The sequence below is a fragment of the Mastigoproctus giganteus genome, chromosome 13 (genome assembly GCF_048544385.1).
Source record: "Mastigoproctus giganteus isolate SK-2022 chromosome 13, ASM4854438v1, whole genome shotgun sequence".
In the NCBI taxonomy this organism is placed as follows: Eukaryota; Metazoa; Arthropoda; class Arachnida; order Uropygi; family Thelyphonidae; genus Mastigoproctus; species Mastigoproctus giganteus.
Genome location: NC_143587.1, coordinates 9,246,271 through 9,267,068, shown reverse-complemented (window position 1 = coordinate 9,267,068; position 20,798 = coordinate 9,246,271). Strand labels below are relative to the sequence as shown.

The 20,798-nt window shown below is 34.6% G+C and overlaps 1 protein-coding gene across 3 annotated transcripts in view; it reads right to left on the bottom strand.

The window, feature by feature from the left end:
• The window catches only part of trio (trio Rho guanine nucleotide exchange factor), a 996,553-nt gene that overhangs the window by 524,844 nt on the left and 450,911 nt on the right, over positions 1–20,798 (bottom strand). For 2 of the 3 annotated variants that reach the window (XM_090387950.1, XM_090387951.1), the window contains exons 17-18: positions 18,682–18,853; positions 6,142–6,303 (exon numbers count right to left, since the gene is read on the bottom strand). In XM_090387950.1, the coding sequence (XP_090244076.1) occupies positions 6,142–6,303; positions 18,682–18,853 (334 nt within the window). The remainder of the gene's footprint in view (positions 1–6,141; positions 6,304–18,681; positions 18,854–20,798) is intronic. The other variant, XM_090387952.1, reaches the window with a different exon arrangement.

Here is a 20,798-nt window from a genome sequence, read left to right as displayed (position 1 = left end):
CAATGATGTAGAGTGATTTTAAACCAGAGAAGATCAAAGAGAGGAGATTCCAAAGTCTCTGACAGTGAATATCAGAACGGACATATGCACAAGTACCACCTTTGAGGAGAAAGAAATCATACAGGGAATAATTTGGGCATCTGACATGAGCAGTAGTTGAATCAACCAACAACTGAGATTCTGTCAGAAAAAGTACATGGGGTTTGGCAGACTGCAAGTGGAAATGGACATCACCGAGATTAGAATTGAGACCACGTATATTTGTGAAATGAATTAGGAAGTGTTTGGGAGGTTTAGATCTTTTCGCAGATAAGCTTGCTCTATTAGTTTGACAATTCATGGTGTATTCAATGGTAAGAAAAAGTGGGTGGGACATGCTGTATGAAGTAATGAAATTTTTGGATATGGCGTACACATGGTAAGTATATAACCAGATCCTTGACATAACGTGGCCTCGACAATGTTCCCCACATACACACTACTCTGCCTCTCTCCAGTCACTATCTGGCAGAGTAGACGGAGCAAGATTATACACTAGCTGATCCGGAAGCCTCCTAGAGAGTTACGAATAGGTTTGGTCAGGTGTACTAACTAGCGGCTGGCCTGCGAACACCATTTTAGAGCTGTAACCTCGAAATGTAAGGAATATTGGATTTCGCCACGATGTTCATCATAACCTCAAAAGTCATCAACCATACTGCATGATGGAAGAGTCTGGGTAGTCACCCACCATATACTTGTGCATGGAGGTTATACCCAGGATTACTAACAGTCCCACCATCGTGAAGGAGCAAGCAGAGGATATGGCTGTCACAGACTGTCCAGACTTCCCCGAAATTGGGTCCACTTGACTTGAGTGTCACCTGAATATCAGTTCCATCAGCGTTATAGACTTCCAGGTAGCAAGTACAGCTTGTCTGGCATAGCTGAGAGAATGTCTGTGACAACCTCAAGGACCATGTGCAATTTATGTGCCATTATGTGGATTGTCCAAGAAAGGATCAGGATGCTATCAGAATTTAGTTTAAAACCATTTATAATCCTTAAACACTTAAACATAGATGCCTAGTTTCCAGACACACAATATACAGGGGCTCACATCTGGTTAGTATAGGCTTGGCACACCTAAGGTCCTGAGCTGGATATCATGATTCTTCTCTTTCTTGGTGATTTCTTTCTACCTCTCTCTCTCTCTCTCTCAATTTTATTTTGCTATTTTTATTTTGTTTTCTTTGCTTTTTTAATTAGCATTATATTGAGTATATTGCTATAATTTTAGTTACTTGAGGATTAGTTTTTGTTTTTTGTTTAAAAAAAATTAATTAATTAATTAAAGTTCTATAAAACTAGTTCTATCCAGGTAACCAATGAGTTGCCTACTTTTTAAAAACAAAGACTAATCCTCAAGTAACTAAAATTATAGCAATATACTCAATAAAATTCTAATTATAATACGACAACACACTTTTAAAAATATTCCGTGCTACAATTTATAATATAAAAAATTGCACTAACTTAAAATATATTAAAAAAAAAAACTCTCACTAAGTTAAGAACAAGTGTGCATAAAAACCAGTTGTTGCAGAGTAACCAGTAGAGTGACAGTTATCCAGAATGATTAAAGTCAAACCTCTTCCAGATAGCAAAATTTTCCAGATAATCAAGCGTAAAGTAAAATTAAATAAATTCTGTTATAATGTATTAAGGTAAATTTACAAGACTTTAAATAGCATGGAAAAAACTGAATTTATTTAATTAAAAATAGTCAACAAGAAGAGGAAAGAAGTGAATCAAATAGTCAACAAGAAGATGAAGGAAGTGAATGAAATAGTCAACAACTTATGTATTAAAAATTCACACATTTACATATGTATGTACTGTATATTCAGATAGGTATTTTATTGCAAATCTGACGTGGAAAAAATTTTAAAGTAATTTTTTTAAATAATGTTCGATAATTTTTTGCTTCATTTGTAACGGTTTTTTTTTTTTTTTTTTTTTTAGGCTGTGAAATCTCTCAAGTTCCTTTATAATATCAATTTGATTATATCACATTCTTCCTGGTTTTCTGCCCATTTCAGTGTTGTTTCTTTTTGTTCACAGTTTACTGTAAAAAAATTGAGAAAAATAATAAATTGCAGTTTCAGGCCGATATTATTCTTACCGAAACTGGAGCTGAAGCAAACATAATATGAAATGAAAAGAACAAATACAGTGGACCCACACTTTACAATGGGTTCACTATACGATCAAATCACTTTACAATGGACTCTCCATGACCTTTCACTACACGATATGTAGTAAGCGTGGGACATTTTGATCATGTTTGCAAATTGAATTTTCATTCTATTTTAATTAATTAATTCTATTAAACGAAGTTTAAAAAATAGGAATGAAAAGAAGATTCTCAACATTTATTTTTGTTTTTTATATGATTTCAGTGAAGGCGAAACTTTTCATCATAATAAGATAAAAACCCACAGAATTCCAGCTATCGGTATTATCACAAATGCAATAAGATAGATTATTAGAAAACAGACCTTGTGCATCGGGTTGCATTAAATCATCCAAGTTTCTTGCGACAACCGACTTTTTCTTTTTTTCCCTTCGGTCGCCGCAAGAAACTTGGATGACATGATGCAATAAGATCGAGTTTACTACCCGTTTTTAATAGATTGCACTAACAATTTAACTGGAAAGTGCAAATTGTTTTTATTATTTTATGGTCGTGATCTCCAGAAATGTGCTTTAGAAAAATATCACAAATGTGTTCAAAATTCATTCTTATAACAAAACATAGCAACAAACGATGAAAGTGTAGTGCATTTTAATGATTTGAGCGGCTGATTCTACTAACCAGTGATCACTGGCGCCTACTTATTTAGCTCTACAATGGCTTACGATTGTCTCCGACCGGACCACGTGGTCCTTTATCTCAGCCAATAGCAGCATTTGTAAACATGTTGGGTACATGTTTTGTTTTTGTATCCTTTAGTTCAAGTGATTATTTTTGTGCTTACTTTCCATAAATTTACTGTATTGAATTCTTGAACGTACAACATTGCATAATATGGCCCCAAAAGAGCGCAGCAAGAAGAAAATTTCAATTAAAATTAAACAAGAAATAGTGAAAAAACATGATAATGGTGCTAAAATTACAGCACCATTATCATGTTCAAGCGCAAATATGGGTTTTTACAGTCAAACATTTTTACCATAGTGAAACAAAAAGAAAACCTTAAAAAAAATAAAGTTAAAAGTAAGTGATAAATCTAACACAGTCCAAAAAGGCAGAGAACTGATTGTAGAAATGGAAAGGCTTTTGTTGCTGTGAATAAAAGCGAAAGAAATGAAGGGCAATAAAGTTCCCGGACAATACATTTGCGAACATGCAAAGCAGATTTTTGAGGACTTAAACACCTTCAGCTAGTGATAACAATATGGGGACTTTAAAGCCAGCAAAGGTTGATTTGACCATTTTAGAAAAAGGTGCAATATTAAAGTGTTATAAGGCATGGAGAGGCTTGCAGTGCTGATCAGGAAGCAGCTGAAAACTTTAAGGTGGAGTTTCAAGAGCTTGTTGAGAGGAGGGTTACCTTCCTCAAGAAGCCTTTAATACAGGCAAAACAGGCCTCTTTTGGAAAAGAATGCCTACGAAAACATACATCACAAAAGAAGAGGCCACGCTGCCTGATCATAAGCCTATGAAGGATAGGCTTACTCTGCTATTGGGGTCCAATGCCTGTGGAAATTTTAAACTTAAGCCAATGTTGGTTTACCACTCAAACTCCCAGAGTGTTTAAACAGAAAAAGGTCATCAAAGGCAGGTTGGGTGTCTTCTGGCGGTGTAACAAGAAGGCCTGGGTGACAAGACACCTCTTCAATAAATGGGCATTTGAAGTGTTTTGTCCTTCAGTCAAAGGTTACTTAGAAAAAAAAAAACAAACTTCCTTTAAAGGCACAGTTAATTTTGGATAATGCTCCAGGTCTTGATTCCCCAACTTGTTCGATTTCTGGAGGAGCAATTTAACTTCATTACTGTCAAATTTCTCCCACTCAATACCACCCCTCTGCTTCAGCTGATGTATCAGCAAGTGATTGCAAACTTTAAAAAAAATTTACACAAAGAAGATGCTTGCGAAGTGCTTTAAAGAGACTTCAAGAGACAGAGCCATCACATTAAAGGAATTCTGGAAGACCAGGTTTAACATATTAGACTGTGTAAAAATGATTGTCAGTTCTTGGAATGAAGTTTCTGCTAGGTCCCTCACTGCAGCCTGGAAGAACTTATGGCCTTCAGTCATCCATGATATTGAAGGATTTGAAGCTGAAGGTGTTCTAGAGCAGGAAATAATCACTCTTGGTGAGTCCTTGGCTCTAGAGATTGATGCGGCAGATGTGGAGGAGTTAACTGCGGACCACGGAAGGGAGTTAACAACAGAGGACCTCCAGGAATTAGAGCAGATGGGCGAGTATGACAGTGGAGATGAGGAACATGTAGCAACAACTCAAGAAATTAAGGACATGTTTGCTGCGTGGGATACTGTGAAGAGGACAGTAAGAAAAAAACCCAGATATTGAAACCACTGAACTGATGACCTGCAAATTTAAAGATCAGGTGTTAAGTTATTTCAAGAAACTTCAGAGAAAGCACCAAAAGCAAACCATTTTGGACAGTTTTTATACCATAAGTAGCAAGAAGCAGCGATAAGCAAAAGGGAATAAGTAAAAAAGGCAGGAAGGGAAAAATGTGTGGCATTATCAGAATCTCTTTTCTTTTTCTTTTTTTTTAAAATTTGTATCATGGTCTACTGTTTATTCCGGTGTATAAAACACACCATAATTTCAGAGCGAGTTATTTTTAGAACACCAGATCCTGAAGGTTGCCCTGATATCTTGATGGTAAAAGGTTCTCTTCAGCTCCATCACCACACCAAGATTGACACAGCTTTTCCAATGTCAGTTAAATGAAAATTACGATTTTTGTTTTTTTAATGTTCATAGTTATCAATTCTCATTTTAAACAGCATTTGGGGGGGGGGGGGGGGTAAGTAAAAAATGTCTGGCACTATCAACATTTTTTATCTCTTTTCTTTTTTTTTTTTTTTAATTTGTATCATGCTCTACTGTTTATTCCGGTGTATAAGATGCACCACAATTTCAGAGCGAGTTATTTTTAGATAAAAGGCGCATAGTATACACCGGAAAATATAGTATTCAGTATTTGATATAAAACTAATACAATTTCTATTATAAAAATTACCCTTTACAGAGATAAATAGCTTAGTTATATAGCAAAAATTTCAAATTCCGAGGACTTGGAACGAATTATCAAAAAACAGGGTATTATTGGGTTCACATTACGATATTTTCACGATATGATGGTGTTTCTGGAACGAATTAATATTGTAAAGTGGGGATCCACTGTATGTCATGGAAAATTGGGTTCAAGAAAGTGAATGACTAAACTCTATCACTCATGGTCTTCGAGAAAGCCCATTAGTCCTAATCCAACATTTCACCAGGTATACGACGTAAAAAAACAGACAGAAGTACTCTCGTAGCATAATAAACATTTGTCTCAAATACTACCATTAATTTTAAAAAAGAAGAAAAATCAGCCTTTCAAATTATTCAGGAAAACTGACATTCCAAATAACCGATGTTCTACTGTACTTACAGACTTTTATTAATTAGTTATATGTTTCTGATATAATACTACAGGGTGTCTGAAGACACAAAAAAGTTGCCAGAAATATCTATTAACAACCATGTTATAAACTTCTACAGCCATGGGATTCTCACATTTTTTTATAAATGGCATAATTACTGCCATTTTGAAGGTGATATTTTAATAAGGTTTAAATGCATAATTGTAATAATGTTAAAATATTGTATTTTTACAATCTTTTTTAACATTACTAAACAGGAGAAAAAATAAATAACTATTCGCATGTGACTACATTTATAAGTTTCTCTAAATTGCTGCCAAAAAATTTACATAATGAATGATTTAAGTGAATTATGTTTCCAAAAATTAGCATCTTCATATATATTTAGTAAAATAAACATATTTTTGGCCATGGCAATGTTTCAAAGTATTTCATATATTTCCCACAACTTAATAAGTAGAAACAATACCTGACATAATTCTTGTCCTCTTTGTAATACATCATATGTAGCTTGCTGCATATGAGTGACACTCTCACTATGAATCTGTAACATTTGTTCAGCTTGCTGTATATCATGAGGCATATCACCATGTTGCAGTTCCTCTGCCCATAATTCCAGCTGTGACGAAACCTTTAAGAAAAACAGTCTTTGATTCCTTGAAATCGGAAAATATCCAAAATTAACAAAAGTAGTGTGCACCTAATCAATGACAGCTAAACCTCAGATTCATATTGTCCCTTTTCTTTTTTTCTTAGAAGTCAGGAGTGAAATACAAAAAATATTCTTATAGACACTGACCTGACAAAAAATGTGACAACAAAATTTTAAAGAGGTAAAATAAAGTATAAAGTCTACCTAAATAGAACAGAATAATTTAGGGCGATTTAGGGTTTCAAAAAATGAAAGACTAGAATGAATGGAAGATAATTCTTCCAGAAGTGTACCCTGGAACTCCAGTGATTTAATATGCCTCCTTGACTGGCTAATGCTGTCGCATACCAATATGAAAATTTATCAAGAGTAAAATGAAAAAAATGAAGGCTGTCCAAGGAAGAATAAAAGGAAATATATGGAAAGAATAGAAGGAGGAGAAGAAATTTTGCCAATGATGCCAATCTTTTCAAAGGGAAATCAATGACAGCTACACCTCAGATTCATAATGTCCCTTTTTTTTTTTCTTAGAAGTCAGGAGCGAAATACAAAAAATATTCTTATAGACACTGAACTGACAAAAAATGTGACAACAAAATTTTAAAGTAAAATAAAGTATAAAGTCTGCCTAAATAGAACAGAATAATTTAGGGCGATTTAGGGTTTCAAAAAATGAAAGACTAGAATGAATGGAAGAAAATTCTTCCAGAAGTGTACCCTGGAACTCCAGTGATATAATATGTCTCCTCGACTGGCTAATGCTGTCGCATACCAATATGAAAATTTAGAAAGAGTAAAATGAAAAAATGAAGGCTGTCCAAGGAAGAATAAGAGGAAATATATGGAAAGAATAGAAGAAGAAGAAGGAATTTTGCCAATGATGCCCAAATGTAATCCAACAGGTGAAGAACAAATATAGCACTTTGAAAATCATTCAACCCAAATATTCTAACACATGTTATGCCCTCCAAACTTTACTATTTCCCATGTACACTGTATTAGTTATATATTTTTATATTAGTGTGTGTAATGCAACTTCACTATTTCAGACATTGATATAATGGCACTTTTGGGTGTTTTAGTTTACTTTACTACCCTAACATGCTTTTATTTTCCTGTTATTTTTTACATATTCTAAATTATGTATGTATCCCTTGGTTCCTTTTTCACAAAATTAATTTTATTTTTGTCTATTCATGCTTTATAACTATAGTTTCACCTTCACTACTTTATGTTTGATATGTCACATATTTTGTCCTCACTAGAGGTGCTGTCTTTGGATATTTATATCCTGTTCACGCATTTTCAATTTCATTTTATCACACCTTCAAGTGCTTCGCTAGTCAGGCCAATGTTTGCTTATTAGTTGCCATTGTGTTGGGGCCACTGCCACCATATTCAAACTGGGTTGAGGGGATAAATAGAAATTAATTGGACATCCACTATATAAACTGTGAATGAAAAACTGACTTTAGAAGAGTCACGAAGGTTAATCAAAACACTATGGTTATCAAAACACAATGTTCTTCCCGTGCCCATGGGAGTGCTTTGCAGCATCAGGAAAAGATAGGGCAGGGCCAATGAATTCCTTCATCTATTATTCAAACCAGATATTTCTATTTATCCTTCATTGGACATATTATTCATTTTACTCTCTCTAAATTTTCATTTCAGTGTGTGACAACATTAGCTGGTCAAGAAAGCATATTGTCTCAGCAGCCTCCAATATGGATTTCATCAGCGTCAATCCGCTGGTGATATATTGGCTTAACTTACCTATTTATGGACAAATTCAACAGAAAAGTTTGGTGAACTAAAGCAGTTCCTCTTGACATTCCAAAGGCTTTCGTTCATGTTTGGCAAAAAGGTCTTCTAAATAAGCTTCCACCTTATGGTTTGCCAACTGCTTTTTGCAATAGGGTATCCAGTTTTCTCTATGAGCACTCACTGCAGGTGATGATAGATGGCCCTATGCATTTTTAATTCTCAAACTAATGCTGGTGTTCCCCAAGATTCAGCTCTTTCTTGCACTCTTTGACTCTTGTAGTAGTGGCATGTGATGCAAGAAAGCAAGTGGAGCTTATGCAGCATCAGCCAAAAAAAAAAAAAAAAAAAAATCACACCATTCCCTCCAAATGCCTGTCCAGTTCCTCCTTAAATTTATTTAACCGATCAACTTCCACGACAGATGGAAGTTTGTTCCAGCAATTAACCACCCGCTGACTAAAGACAAATTTCCGCACATCTATTCTACATCTGTCCTTTCTTAATTTGAATTTATGCCTCCTTAGGTTCGTAATCTGAACAAGTGGAAGGATCCCATCACAATTCAGAGTGCTCAACCTATTCAAGGCCTTATACACCTCAATCAGATCAACACGCAGGTGCCTAGTCTCCAGCCACTGCAATTTGCAGAACTTAAGCCTCTCTTGGTAAGAGGATCCCTTCATTCCCCTCACCAATCTTGTTGCCCTTCTCTGTACACGCTCAAGCAAATCTACATCCTTCCTAAAATGAGGCCTCCAGACCTGTACGTAGTACGCAAGGCGTGGCCTGACCATTGCTGTATACAGAGAGACAATCACCTCCTTTTCCCTGCTAGCAAAATTCCTATATATCATTGGCAAAACCCCATGACCTGCCCTGGCAGCCTGTCTGCATTGCTCAGAAAACTTCATATCTGACTGCACAATTACTCCCAGGTCTTTTTCATTTTCTACCACCTTAAGTGTAGTACCGGAGAGTTGGTACGTTTCTCTGGGGTTACTTCTACCTATGCAGTATTTTGCATTTGTCAAGGTTAAACTTCAGTTGCCACTTCTTAGCCCATCCGCCCAAATTATCTAGATCCTGTTGCAGTAGCACACTGCCATTACTGTCATTAACAACCTTGTCAAACTTTGTATCATCTGCAAACTTCGACACTAAGCCTGATATACCTTCATCAATATCACTGATAAATATACAAAACAACAGTGGGCCCAACACCGAACCCTGTGGGACTCCACTAATAACATTAGTCCACGAAGAGCAGGACCCATTGATTACCACCCTCTGTCTTCTCCCACACAACCATCCTTTTATCCATTGTAGCAACTTACCCTTAATACCATTCTGCTCCAATTTGTACAATAGTCTTCCATGTGCAACAGTGTGAAAAGCTTTTCTGTTTGTTTGTTTTTGTTTGTTTGTTATTTGGTTTTTAGGAGCATTAGCAACTAAGGCCATATTGCTCCGGGATATGCGGTGGTCATTCCCTGACCTTTCCGCATTCTCCGTATTTGGTGGTGACGGGCTCGAACCCCGGTCTAATCAAGAAGCGTGTGCTATGCACTGCTGCTCCTTCCCACCTGGCTACGGAGGCGCCAAGCTTTTCTGAAATCCAAATATATGATATCAAAATTATTTTTTGCATCCAGTTCCTTTGTAACCACATCATAATATCCTATCAAATTTGTCAGACAAGACTTTCCCTTAACAAACCAATGCTGTGTCTGAATTACTGCTGCAGTCTTGTCTAGATGATCCTGCAATGCATCTTTAACCAGTGACTCCATTATTTTACCCGGAACAGAAGTTAAACTAACTGGTCTGTAATTACTCATTAGTATTAGTAACGGCTGCATGGTGCAAGAAAGCTTATGGCTTATGCTGCACCAGCCAAAAAAAAAAAAAGAAAAAAAAACAATGATAAAAAAAAAATAATAAATAAATAAACTAAATAATAATAATTAATAAAAAAAATAAAAATAAAAAAAATAAATAACTAACTAAATAATAATAATTAATAAAAAAAATAAATAAATAACTAAATAATATTAATTAATAAAAAAAATAAAAATAAAAAATAAATAAACTAAATAATAATAATTAATAAAAAAATAAAATAAATAAATTACTAAATAATAATTAATAAAAATAAATAAATAAATAACTAAATAATAATTAATAAAAATAAAAATAAATAAATAAATAATAATAATTAATAAAAAATAATAATAAATAAATAAATAATAATAATTAATAAAAATGATAATAAATAAATAAATAAATAATAATCATATCACCCTTCGATCCCCCTTTGTGAATTGGGGATACATTTGCACATCTCCAGTCCGTGGGGACCTCCCCTGAGTTCAAGGATGCTCTCATAATTATGGCTAAGGGTTTGCTTACTTCCTTTGCTGCCTCCTTTAATATAACTGGATAGATCCCATCCATCCCAGTGCCTTTCTTATGTTTAACTTCAACAATTTCTCCTCCACTTTGCTCTCAGTTATTACAAAATCATTAAGCACCCTGCTACAATTTAGCATTAGCATTAGTAGAGGCATATGATGCAAGAAAGCAAGCTTATTCAGCATCAGCCAAAAAAAAAAAAAAAAAAAAAAAACACACACCACTCCCATTTCACCCCTCCGTTCGTTCAAAATACCTGTCCAGTTGAGCCTTAAATTTGTTTAGGCTATCAACTTCAACAACAAGTGACGGAAGTCGGTTCCACCAACCAACCACCCACTGGCCAAAGGCAAATTTCCGCACATCTATCCGACATCCGTCCTTCCTCAATTTGAATTTATGCCCTCTGAGGTGATTATTTTGAGCAAGATGAAGAATCCCATTGGCATTGAGGAATTTGATAACCTTCTGATATTTTCAAACCTTAATAACTCCTCTTGTGTGAATGTAGATGCAAAATACTCATTCAGTTTGTTTGCTATCTGAGCAGGATCATCAACAGTCAAACCATCTATATCAAGTGGACCAATCAGATTCATCCCTTTCGAGTTTATATAAGTAAAGAAATCCTTGCTGTTTTTCTTAGCATCCTTTGCCAAAGGTTTCTCGTAATCTGGCTTCACCTGCCCATCTGCCATAGGCTTCTGTGTCGCCTGATAATTTATATGCATCCCATACATTTTTCTTCTCTGTTACGAGTCTCATTAGTTCATTTGATAACCATTTAGGCCTAAACCTTGAACAATATTTCTTAATAGGTATGAAACGTTTAGTAGCATCCATGATTAATTCCTTGAATGCTTCCCACTCAGAATTTACTACTGGTAACATCGTCAGTTGATCCCACTGTACAGAATTTAAAAACTGTCCGAGACCGCTGTACTCACCTTTACGGAAGCAAAAACCCTTTCCTTTACCCCTGATGGCAATTATATCTTTAAGTAAATCCCACATCAGTAACACTGTGATCACTGCCACCTAGTGGTTCCTTTATCTTTGTATATTAATGACCTTCCATTAACACGAAATCCTACCCAGAATTTTGCTGATGATGGCACATTGAATTCTACCTTCCAGTTTGGCAAACCCTGCCCTGCACAAACAGATTCCACTTCACTTCTTGAATATCCACTACCAATTCCTTAAATACTGATCTCCAGGTAATCCTCCAAAGGGGCAAAGATAACTTAGATAATTTCAATCCTTCTAAAACTCAGTCCTGTCTTATATTTCACAAAAAGGATTCTTCTGCTTCCACGCTCATCTTCGACGACACTCAGATTTCTAGACAAGATCACATCTCTATTATATTCCCTGACTTTTAATCTCTCTTGGTATAAGCACATCACAAACACTGCTTCCTCTGCATCTAAAAAGCTGGATTTTCTCTTTTGTTCTTGGTGTTACTTTTCTTTTAAACAATTACTCACACTGTAAAAATCTGAAATCTACTCTACCATGGAATATTGTTCCATATCTAGAGCATTGGCCCTAATAACCTCACTCAGGCTTCTCAACTCCATTCAAAAGATGGCAGTTAGGTTAATTATTAACCCATCTCTTACAAAGTCTTTCCACTCTGTCTCATATACGTTCTGTTCCTGCTGCATGCTTTTTCTATAGTACCTCCATGGGTACTGTTGTTCTGAAGTGGCTTCGATAATTCCCCTTCTCTCATCCAAACTAGTTAATACACATGTCACAACCAGTCGGCATCTTTTTACCATCCAACTTAAAACTCACAGAACCAACATTTCTTCTTCCTCATTTATTCTTCCAACTTCTGTTTTCTAGAACAACCTCCCTCCGTATGTATTTCCCAAAAATTACAATCTACAGAAATTCAAGTCTAATTTCAACAGATATCTTCTTTCATCTTCTGAATATCCAACTCATGGATAGCACTAAATACTATAGGTCTATTACCTTTCTGGTTTCATGAAAAAAAAAAAAAATTATTTCTGAAACCTTTTTTTTTCCCCATTCATTCAAGTATTTCATTTTTAGTAACCCTAAACATGAAGAGAGCCATAGTAATGTCTCACTGGTTTTTGGCATTTTCTTCCATTTCCTGTTATTCTTTTTCTCTATAAATGTACTTGATTTTGCTACTTTAAAAATATTTTGTCACATTTCCTGTCTAGTTGGTATAGACAAGAATATTGTTTGTACACAACAAATGTTAGTTTCTTACTTGAGATATTCCTCTAAGATGCTAAATACAATGAAAGTAAAGTGATGGTCTGTAGAATTTTAAAACAAATATTACTGACCCAAGAAAATATTTTTTTATTTTTCACATATATACGCATGTGTGAGTGTGCATGCGTGTGATGTATAAGTGAATATAAGTTTGTGTGTTTCTTTCGGGATTTTTTAGGCACATCGGCATCTATGGCCATAACGTGCCAGAGAATATAAGTGATATTCAAAAGCAAAGAGTGAGAAGAGTAGAGAAATGAAAGAAAGAAATTATGTTGTGTGTGTGTGTGTGTGTGTGTGTGTGTGTGTGTGTGTGTGTGTGTGTGTGTGTGTGTTAAAGATAAAAAAAAAAATAAAAAAATAATTATACACAAATGCACAAATAAAAATAGATAAATATATTATCACATAGTGCACAACCGTGGTGTCATTTTCAAGAGCCAAGTAGATATATAAAAAGGAAGAAGAGAAAAAAGAGATTAAGAGATGCCAGAGCTTTGCTCTGGAAATAAAACACACTGTTTTTGCTAATTCAAGCTGCAGCATATCAAGTGACGAGAGTCCCCTATCACCTAGTACTGCCTAGGGTCATAAGGTCAGACCACTTGAAAATGAAGGTGGCTTAATTAATTAATGTAAATGAAAACAACTGTATGATGGAAATATATTCTAAATTCTTTATAAGTGAGACGACAATCTGAATTATGACTGTTTAAAAAAATGACAGAAACTGATTATAAAATTACAATTGAAAACACTGGAAGAGGCATAAAAAAATATTAAAATGGAGAGAGCTACTACTTTAATGGTGCTGAGATCTATAATTCTTTACTCATAGTATTAGAGCATGTCTCAACTTCGGCACCTAAAATTAATTGGACATCCAGTATATAAACTGTGAATAAAAAATTGACTTTAGAAAAGGAGTCAGGAACGTTAATATCCAAGAAATGACTTCAGTGATGCCTTTGGTTTTTTCCCAAGCAGCTTTTATTCTTAGATATATGGATAAGTGCGCCAGTTCCATCTGATAATATGGGAGCAGCTTAGTTAATAGATTCCTCGAGATAAAGAATTTTCTAACCAATATACAAAAGTGTCATGCAAGGACTGTCACTTATGTTGAACCTTAGGCAAGAAAATAAAGTGCAAAGTTTAGAGGCAGAAGATACTGCATTGAGTATTGATGTTTACCTTATCAGTATGGGATCGGACAACTCATTAATTCATTGGTTACAATTTGCCTGAAAAATGCATTCGATGAAGGGTTCTTTCCGATTTTGAGAGAGAGAGAGAGAGAGAGAGAGAAGAGAAAATCTTTATTGTTTTCAATTTGAAGTCCCATTTTTCCTTCTACTGAGCAGCTGCTACACTTTTTGGTTGAGTTAGGAATAGTTGCCCTGTTTTTTCTCTGAAATAATCAGATTCCTTGGATTCAATTTTTGATCACTGAAGTGGCAGATTTTCTTTTAGGAATCAGTCTAGAATTAACATCCAGATTTTCTAAGGATGTGACAAGGATAAGTGCTTGATCTAACTTTTAACATTGTGTTTGTAGGCAACAGATCCTCATTCCTTCATTAATACCCTTAACTGATAAACTGACGGAACAAGGAGCTGACCACAAATTCTGAATCAATATGTTTTACATCATGGAGATAGGTTAAACTAGCTAACCTGTTGTAAAAACTGCTGCATGCTTTCATAATTTCATTGATTGCAAAGCAAGATTCTGTCTAGGTGAGAAGTAATTCTCGACTTTTTGGAGAATTCTCTGATTAGTCGTATGAAGTGCTTTAACACTTCATACAACCTAGTATTCTGGTGGTGGTGGTGAGTTGTTCACAAAAGAACTAGCTCTGCCTAACATGCATTGTTTTATAATGAAGATTAAGTGTTGCTCTTGCCCAAGAACCAGTTTTCTAAAGCTGTTCTGCATTTAAAAGAAATCATGGATGTTATGTTCCCCTAATTTTGCCCAAAAAGTATCCAGCAAAGATCCTTGGTTGTAAAAAGGAGAATTAGAATTGTTGTTTCAATTGTTTATGCCTACAACACTCATCAAATTCAAAGCAACCATTATTCTTCTTTTATAAATACAGTAAGTGTCGATTCCTGAACATCAATAATTCGAAACATCAATAATCTGAACGAGCCAGCATTTATTTTATTATTTTTTTATGCTGGTGCCATAAAATAATTGCAGTAATTGCTGGTTATTGTGATCACATTTGCAAATTGAATTTTGATGCTATTAAATAGCAATTCTAATAAGAGAAAATCAGAAGAATATTATCCACAGGCTAGGCCAGTAGTTTTCAACAGGGGTGCCACAACAACATTCTTAGGGTGCCATGTAATTTCGGTTTAAGTTACTTAAAATTATTATTATTATTATTTATTTATTTTTTTTAGAACAGTGAGAGTTCCACCTTCCTTCATTTTACTAATCCCTCTCAGAGCCTTATAAACCTCAATCTGGTGACCTCTGAGGTTCCTGGATACCAAGCTCTGTTAGCCCACACACTCAGAGCCTTTCCTCATATGGACGTCCTTCTGCCAATTTCACCATTCAAGTTGCCCATCTTTGAAATTTATACATTTATTTCATTATAAAAAAGTGTACGATATCCATTGTACCATATCATTTTAATTTTGTGGTGATCTATAATTGATGCTTTATTTAGTACCTCTATATAAAGAATAAAATTATTATATAGGTATATATTAAAAGGCCAAAAACCACTGTGTTAGGTGTTTCTTTAGGCCTAGGGGTGCCGTGAAAAAAATTACTGGGACACTAAGGGCGCTGTGAACCAAGAAAGGTTAGGACCCTCTGGGCTAGGCTAGGCTATAAAAATGAAGATATAAAGCACAAATTTACACCTTTTTTTACATACCAATTAAAAGAATTAAATGATACAGTCAGTCCTCGTATAACACGTGTTTACATTACACAAATTCGATCATACACGATTTATAAATAGGGGAACGATATCTCATAACACGAACCGAATTCGCTTATGCACAATTCGCCTTTGTGTTTACAAGAAATGGCAGTCGAACGCGGAATCACCCCCCAACTGAACGCAACACGATAGGAATGAAGAGAAGATTCTGAAAATGTATTTGTGTTTTATATCAGTGAAGGGGAAACACATTTCACCATAATAACGTAAAAACCAACACAATTCCAGCAATCGGTATAATCGCAAATTCAATTAGATAGAGTTTACTACCAGTTTATAACAGATTCCACTCGCAGAAATGCAACTGGAAATTGTTTTTATTGTTTTATGGTAGTAACCCCTATAAATGTGCTTTAGTAAAATGTGAGGTGTTAATAGTGTATCTCTGCCTTTATGGTGTTGTTTATTCAGTTGCTACACGCGCGCAGCTTTGTTTATGTGAATCAAGCGTGCCTCCTCGTTTTGTAATTGTGCTTTATTCCTTAAAAATGAGTAAAATACTTAAAAGGTGTGAAAAGGAAGGGTTCTGGTGAAGACACTGCAGATTCGGAGAGAAAAAGAAAAGCAATATCGGTAAACAGAGGCAGATTGGGTCAAAAATTCTTACCCGGGAAAATTTATAGTGGCCTCATACTATAGTTTATGGCCAAAATCACACTGGCCACCGGGGTTTCTCCGGTAAGGCTTATGGCCAGTCCGCCTCTGTCGATAGAAAAAAAACATGAAATTGTGTAACACTTTGAGCGAAATGAAAGACTATGTGATATTGCACGTGCTACAGGCCTAAATGAGGCAACGCCGAGAATTGCAGAGAAAATAAAAACAACTTTCCTAGCAGGAAAAACTCAAAGTGTAATTAAAATCCATTAGATTAAGACACAAAGAATTGGAAGAGATGGAACGGCTGTCATCTGTTTGGATAGAAAATCAAACAAAAAACAAGTTTGCTTACAATAGAAGCAAAAGCATTAGCAATATTTTATTACGTAATAGTCGTAATAAAATACATAAGTATTTTGTTATGATTATTTATTGTGTTTGGTAATGTTTTGGATACAAATGTGTGTTCAATCTTGGGTGGTCGGCACCTAACCCTATTTTTCCCTTAGGGCCTGTTGTTTATATTGCATGATTTTGCATTGCACAAGGGTTTCTAGGAACACAACTATCGTGCTATACGAGGACTGACTGTATGTGAAAATCTGAGGAATATTATCTGCAGGTTAGCAAAATAAAAATAAATTTACACTTACGTACATAACACTTTGTAATCTGCTATTCAACACACCTTGTAATTTTGATATTTCACTGACATTTTTTTGGGAGTTGTAAAATCAAAACAGTAAAAAATGATAAGCGTCAATCAAAAACAAGAACATGGCATGCAGAATTACAACTAACACGATATGTGCAAGTGAGATAGGGAGTAAAAAGATTCTGAACAGAGTTTTATTTATTTATCATACTATAGTTTTCTTTGTCTTTTAAAAGGAAAGAGAAATTTTTAATAACTGAATTGAAGATTTTAAACAGACTTTCAAAGGGTCTTCGTTAGCAAAATTTTATTAGGTTGGAAGGCCAACCATAAGAGACATTAAAAACAACAAGGAAAAAATTTTTATTAAAGTTTGCACCAAAACTTGATTCTGATGGTGCAAAAAAAAAAAAAAAAAAGCGAAAAATGACCCATCCCTCGAAGATGTCGTTTATTTGTGGTACACACAGAAAAAAAGTTTTGGAGAATCCATATCTGGACCTTTGTTGCGTGGAAAGGGGCTGGATTTTAACAAAAAATGAGGTAGTCCCTCAGATTTTAAAGCCAGTACTTTTATTTATAAACTTACTAAACTTTTTTGGCTAAAACGTATAAGCGTGTACCCCTTCTGGTGGATTGTTGCGAGTAGCACTGATTGGCATGCCTAGTCTGCTATGCTATGTCTCAGTTAGGGTGTTTATTCCCCCCCCCCCACATTTCTGCTGTTTTAAAACCAGGAACTCATTTTCCGATTTTAAAACAGCAGCACGGGGAGACAAATACCCTAAAACTAACCATAGCAGGTTAGCAGCATATGATGAAAGGAAGCAAGCTTATATAGCATTGAAGGGAAGGGGGGAGGCTTTCCCCACTTCACCCATCCACTCACTGCACTTTCTCTTTCTGCGATATGTTTTCTCTAATATTTCTAATATACAAAAGTGTTCTCAAGTTCTCTTAAGCACTAAGCACATCGAAGTATGACATTATATATATCTGCGATCAAACTATTTATCCAGGAACAATTGTTTATTACAATTCAATATATAAAACAGTTAATTTTTCGTTTTGCTAAAGATGAAAGTCCATGAAAAAAGTTCTTACCCAAGTAAACTGAAAAGTAATATGCAAGCTCGTAAAAGTCAAAGAAAACTGTGTCAAGTGGTAGATTTGACACAGTTTTCTTTGACTGAGTAAACTCATACTCAGCAAGGCAAACCTATAAGCAATTCTGATAATTCTCAGACAGAAACAGAAGAAGAAAAAGAGGAGGAGGATCATTACACACTATACAAACTGAAAAAAAAAAAAAAAAAAAAAAAAAGGAGCTCCAACTCCTTCGCAATTCGCTATATAAAGCCAATAGATTCTTCCAAGTGGTTTTCTTCCTAATACAGGAAAGTTATTATGAAAGAAGCAAAATATCACAAATAAACAAATCATACCACTTCTGCAGAATTTTAATTTGGCATTAATTTTACTACTGTTCTCAACAAAAAGACATCACTTGTTATAATTAAAATGTATAAGGAGACAATTATTAACATATTTAAACAAGATATAAAAGGTCTGTATTGTAAGTAACTGGGGTACTGTCATACCAACATGTTAAACTATTAATTGATGTTAAACTATTAATAAATGTAAGGTTTAATCACTTTGGCAATAAAAAGAGAATATACAGTAATGCACCTCAAGAGCATCCCTCTCGAAGAGTCGTAGTTGAAGGCACAAATCCAACTTTAATTTTCTAGTTGCCCACAAATCCTCCAATTCTTCTCTTGTCCTACTAAGGGTCTCCAAGGTTCCTTCCACGGCTGAATATGAACCTGTGTTATCTGTTTCAGGCATCATACCTGCACTCCTACTTAACAACAGGATTATATAATATTAAAATTACAATAATTCTTGAAAAAACAAAATGAAATAAAAAGCTAAGCCAGTCCTTTAGAAGAAATAGCATATTTCATTACTTCCTGCAATGTTTAGGGACATAAGAAAGTAATTGAAAAAATCATTTATGGTTTAAGGGATAGCATACTTCATTACTTCCTGCAATGTTTAGGAACATAAAGTAATTGAAAGAATTATTTTTGGTTTATACATTATTTTACATAATTATATACATTATTTATGGTTCTTGAATAGGGCTTGCAAACCGGTTTTATAAACCGGTTAAATCCGGTTTTCATATTGAGTTGTTAAAACCGAAACCGAGCTTCTAAAACCGGATTCGAATATTTTTTTTAGTTAGCCCTCGAATATAGTTTTTTGTTATGCACATTTTCTTTTGTTTGTTCGTTTATCTGGATCATTCAACTGCTTTATGTTTTAAACATGTTTTTATTTTATTTTATTTTATGTTTAGGTACGAATCTCATGGGCAAGTGGCCCAAATCTAGGAGGGGTATCTTTTATCTTCCCACCTGTATCTTTTGAAACTTGCCTTGTTTAGACTCTTCATTCAGTGCTTGCGGGAGTGACGCATAGTATTGTGCCTTTGTTATCTTCAATATTTTTATTTAAAATTGCCGGTGATATAAATTCCTACTAATTAATATTTATTACTCTTAATATGTCTAAGATGAAATCAAATGTATGGAATTATTTTGCTTGAAAAAGCAAAGATGAAGCACAATGTTCGAAATGTCAGAAGATAATGAAGTCGTCTGGAGGATCTACATCATCTTTGATGTTGCATTTAAAGAAAATGAATCAGATTGACATTAAACAAGATAACAGTGAACCTCCCGTAAAAATGGTAAGAACATTAGAAAACTTTATCGTTAAAAAATCTATTGAAGAAGAGATTTCAAAATTAGCTGCTTTAGATGGATTTTCTTTTAATTCAATTGCCAAGAGTGAGTTTATACAATCAAGCCTTCAGCTTCAGAGAAATAAATACGATAAATTACCACCAGCCTCAGTGAATGGAATTAAAAATATGGTTCTGAATTATTATAAAACTAAGAAAGAAGAACTCATTCAGCATTTCAAAAATTCATTGGTTTCGGGTGCACGGTATTCATTGACTCTAGACGAATATACGTCTATACAAAATAAAAGGTATATGAATATAAATGTGCATTCAAAAGACAATCATTGGTCGTTAGGTCTTATTGAGATTAATGGTTCACTTGATAGCAGAAGAACTGAGCAAATTGTGAATGGACACTTGAAGGAATTTGGTTAAAACTTGGATGAGGATATTGTTGCCTGCACCACCGACGTAGCAGCAATGATGATTAAGTTTGGCAGGAAATTTACGCGTAATCATCAACAATGTATAGCCCATTGTATACATCTGTCAGTTATAGATGTACTTTATGGAAAAGCAATCAATTATGGTGCGACAGTCTCTGAGTCTCCCAAAGACAATGAAGAAAAAAAATGAAAATAATGAAGGAAGTAGTGATGATGAAGAAGTTGAAGAAAGACAGCAAGGCATGCTTTATCAAACCGACTTTACCAGTGAGCTCATTTATTTCTTCAATCTGATGGCCAATATTGCACAAACTATTAACAAAGTCAGAAAAATTTGCAAGCTTTTTCGAAAATCGCCTACCAAAAATGACATATTACAAAATTTTGTTAAAGCAAAATTTAATGGGAAAGAATATAAACTTATATTAGATTGCAAGACTAGATGGGATAGCACATTCTTTTTTTTGTATGATTGAGAGATTTTTGAAATTGAAAAATTGCATTCCATATGCTCTATGTGCAGTACTGTCAACTGAAGCTGTGTCTGACGATAACTGGAAAACACTTGAATTGCTGTGTGAAACTTTGCGACCAGTTGAAATGAT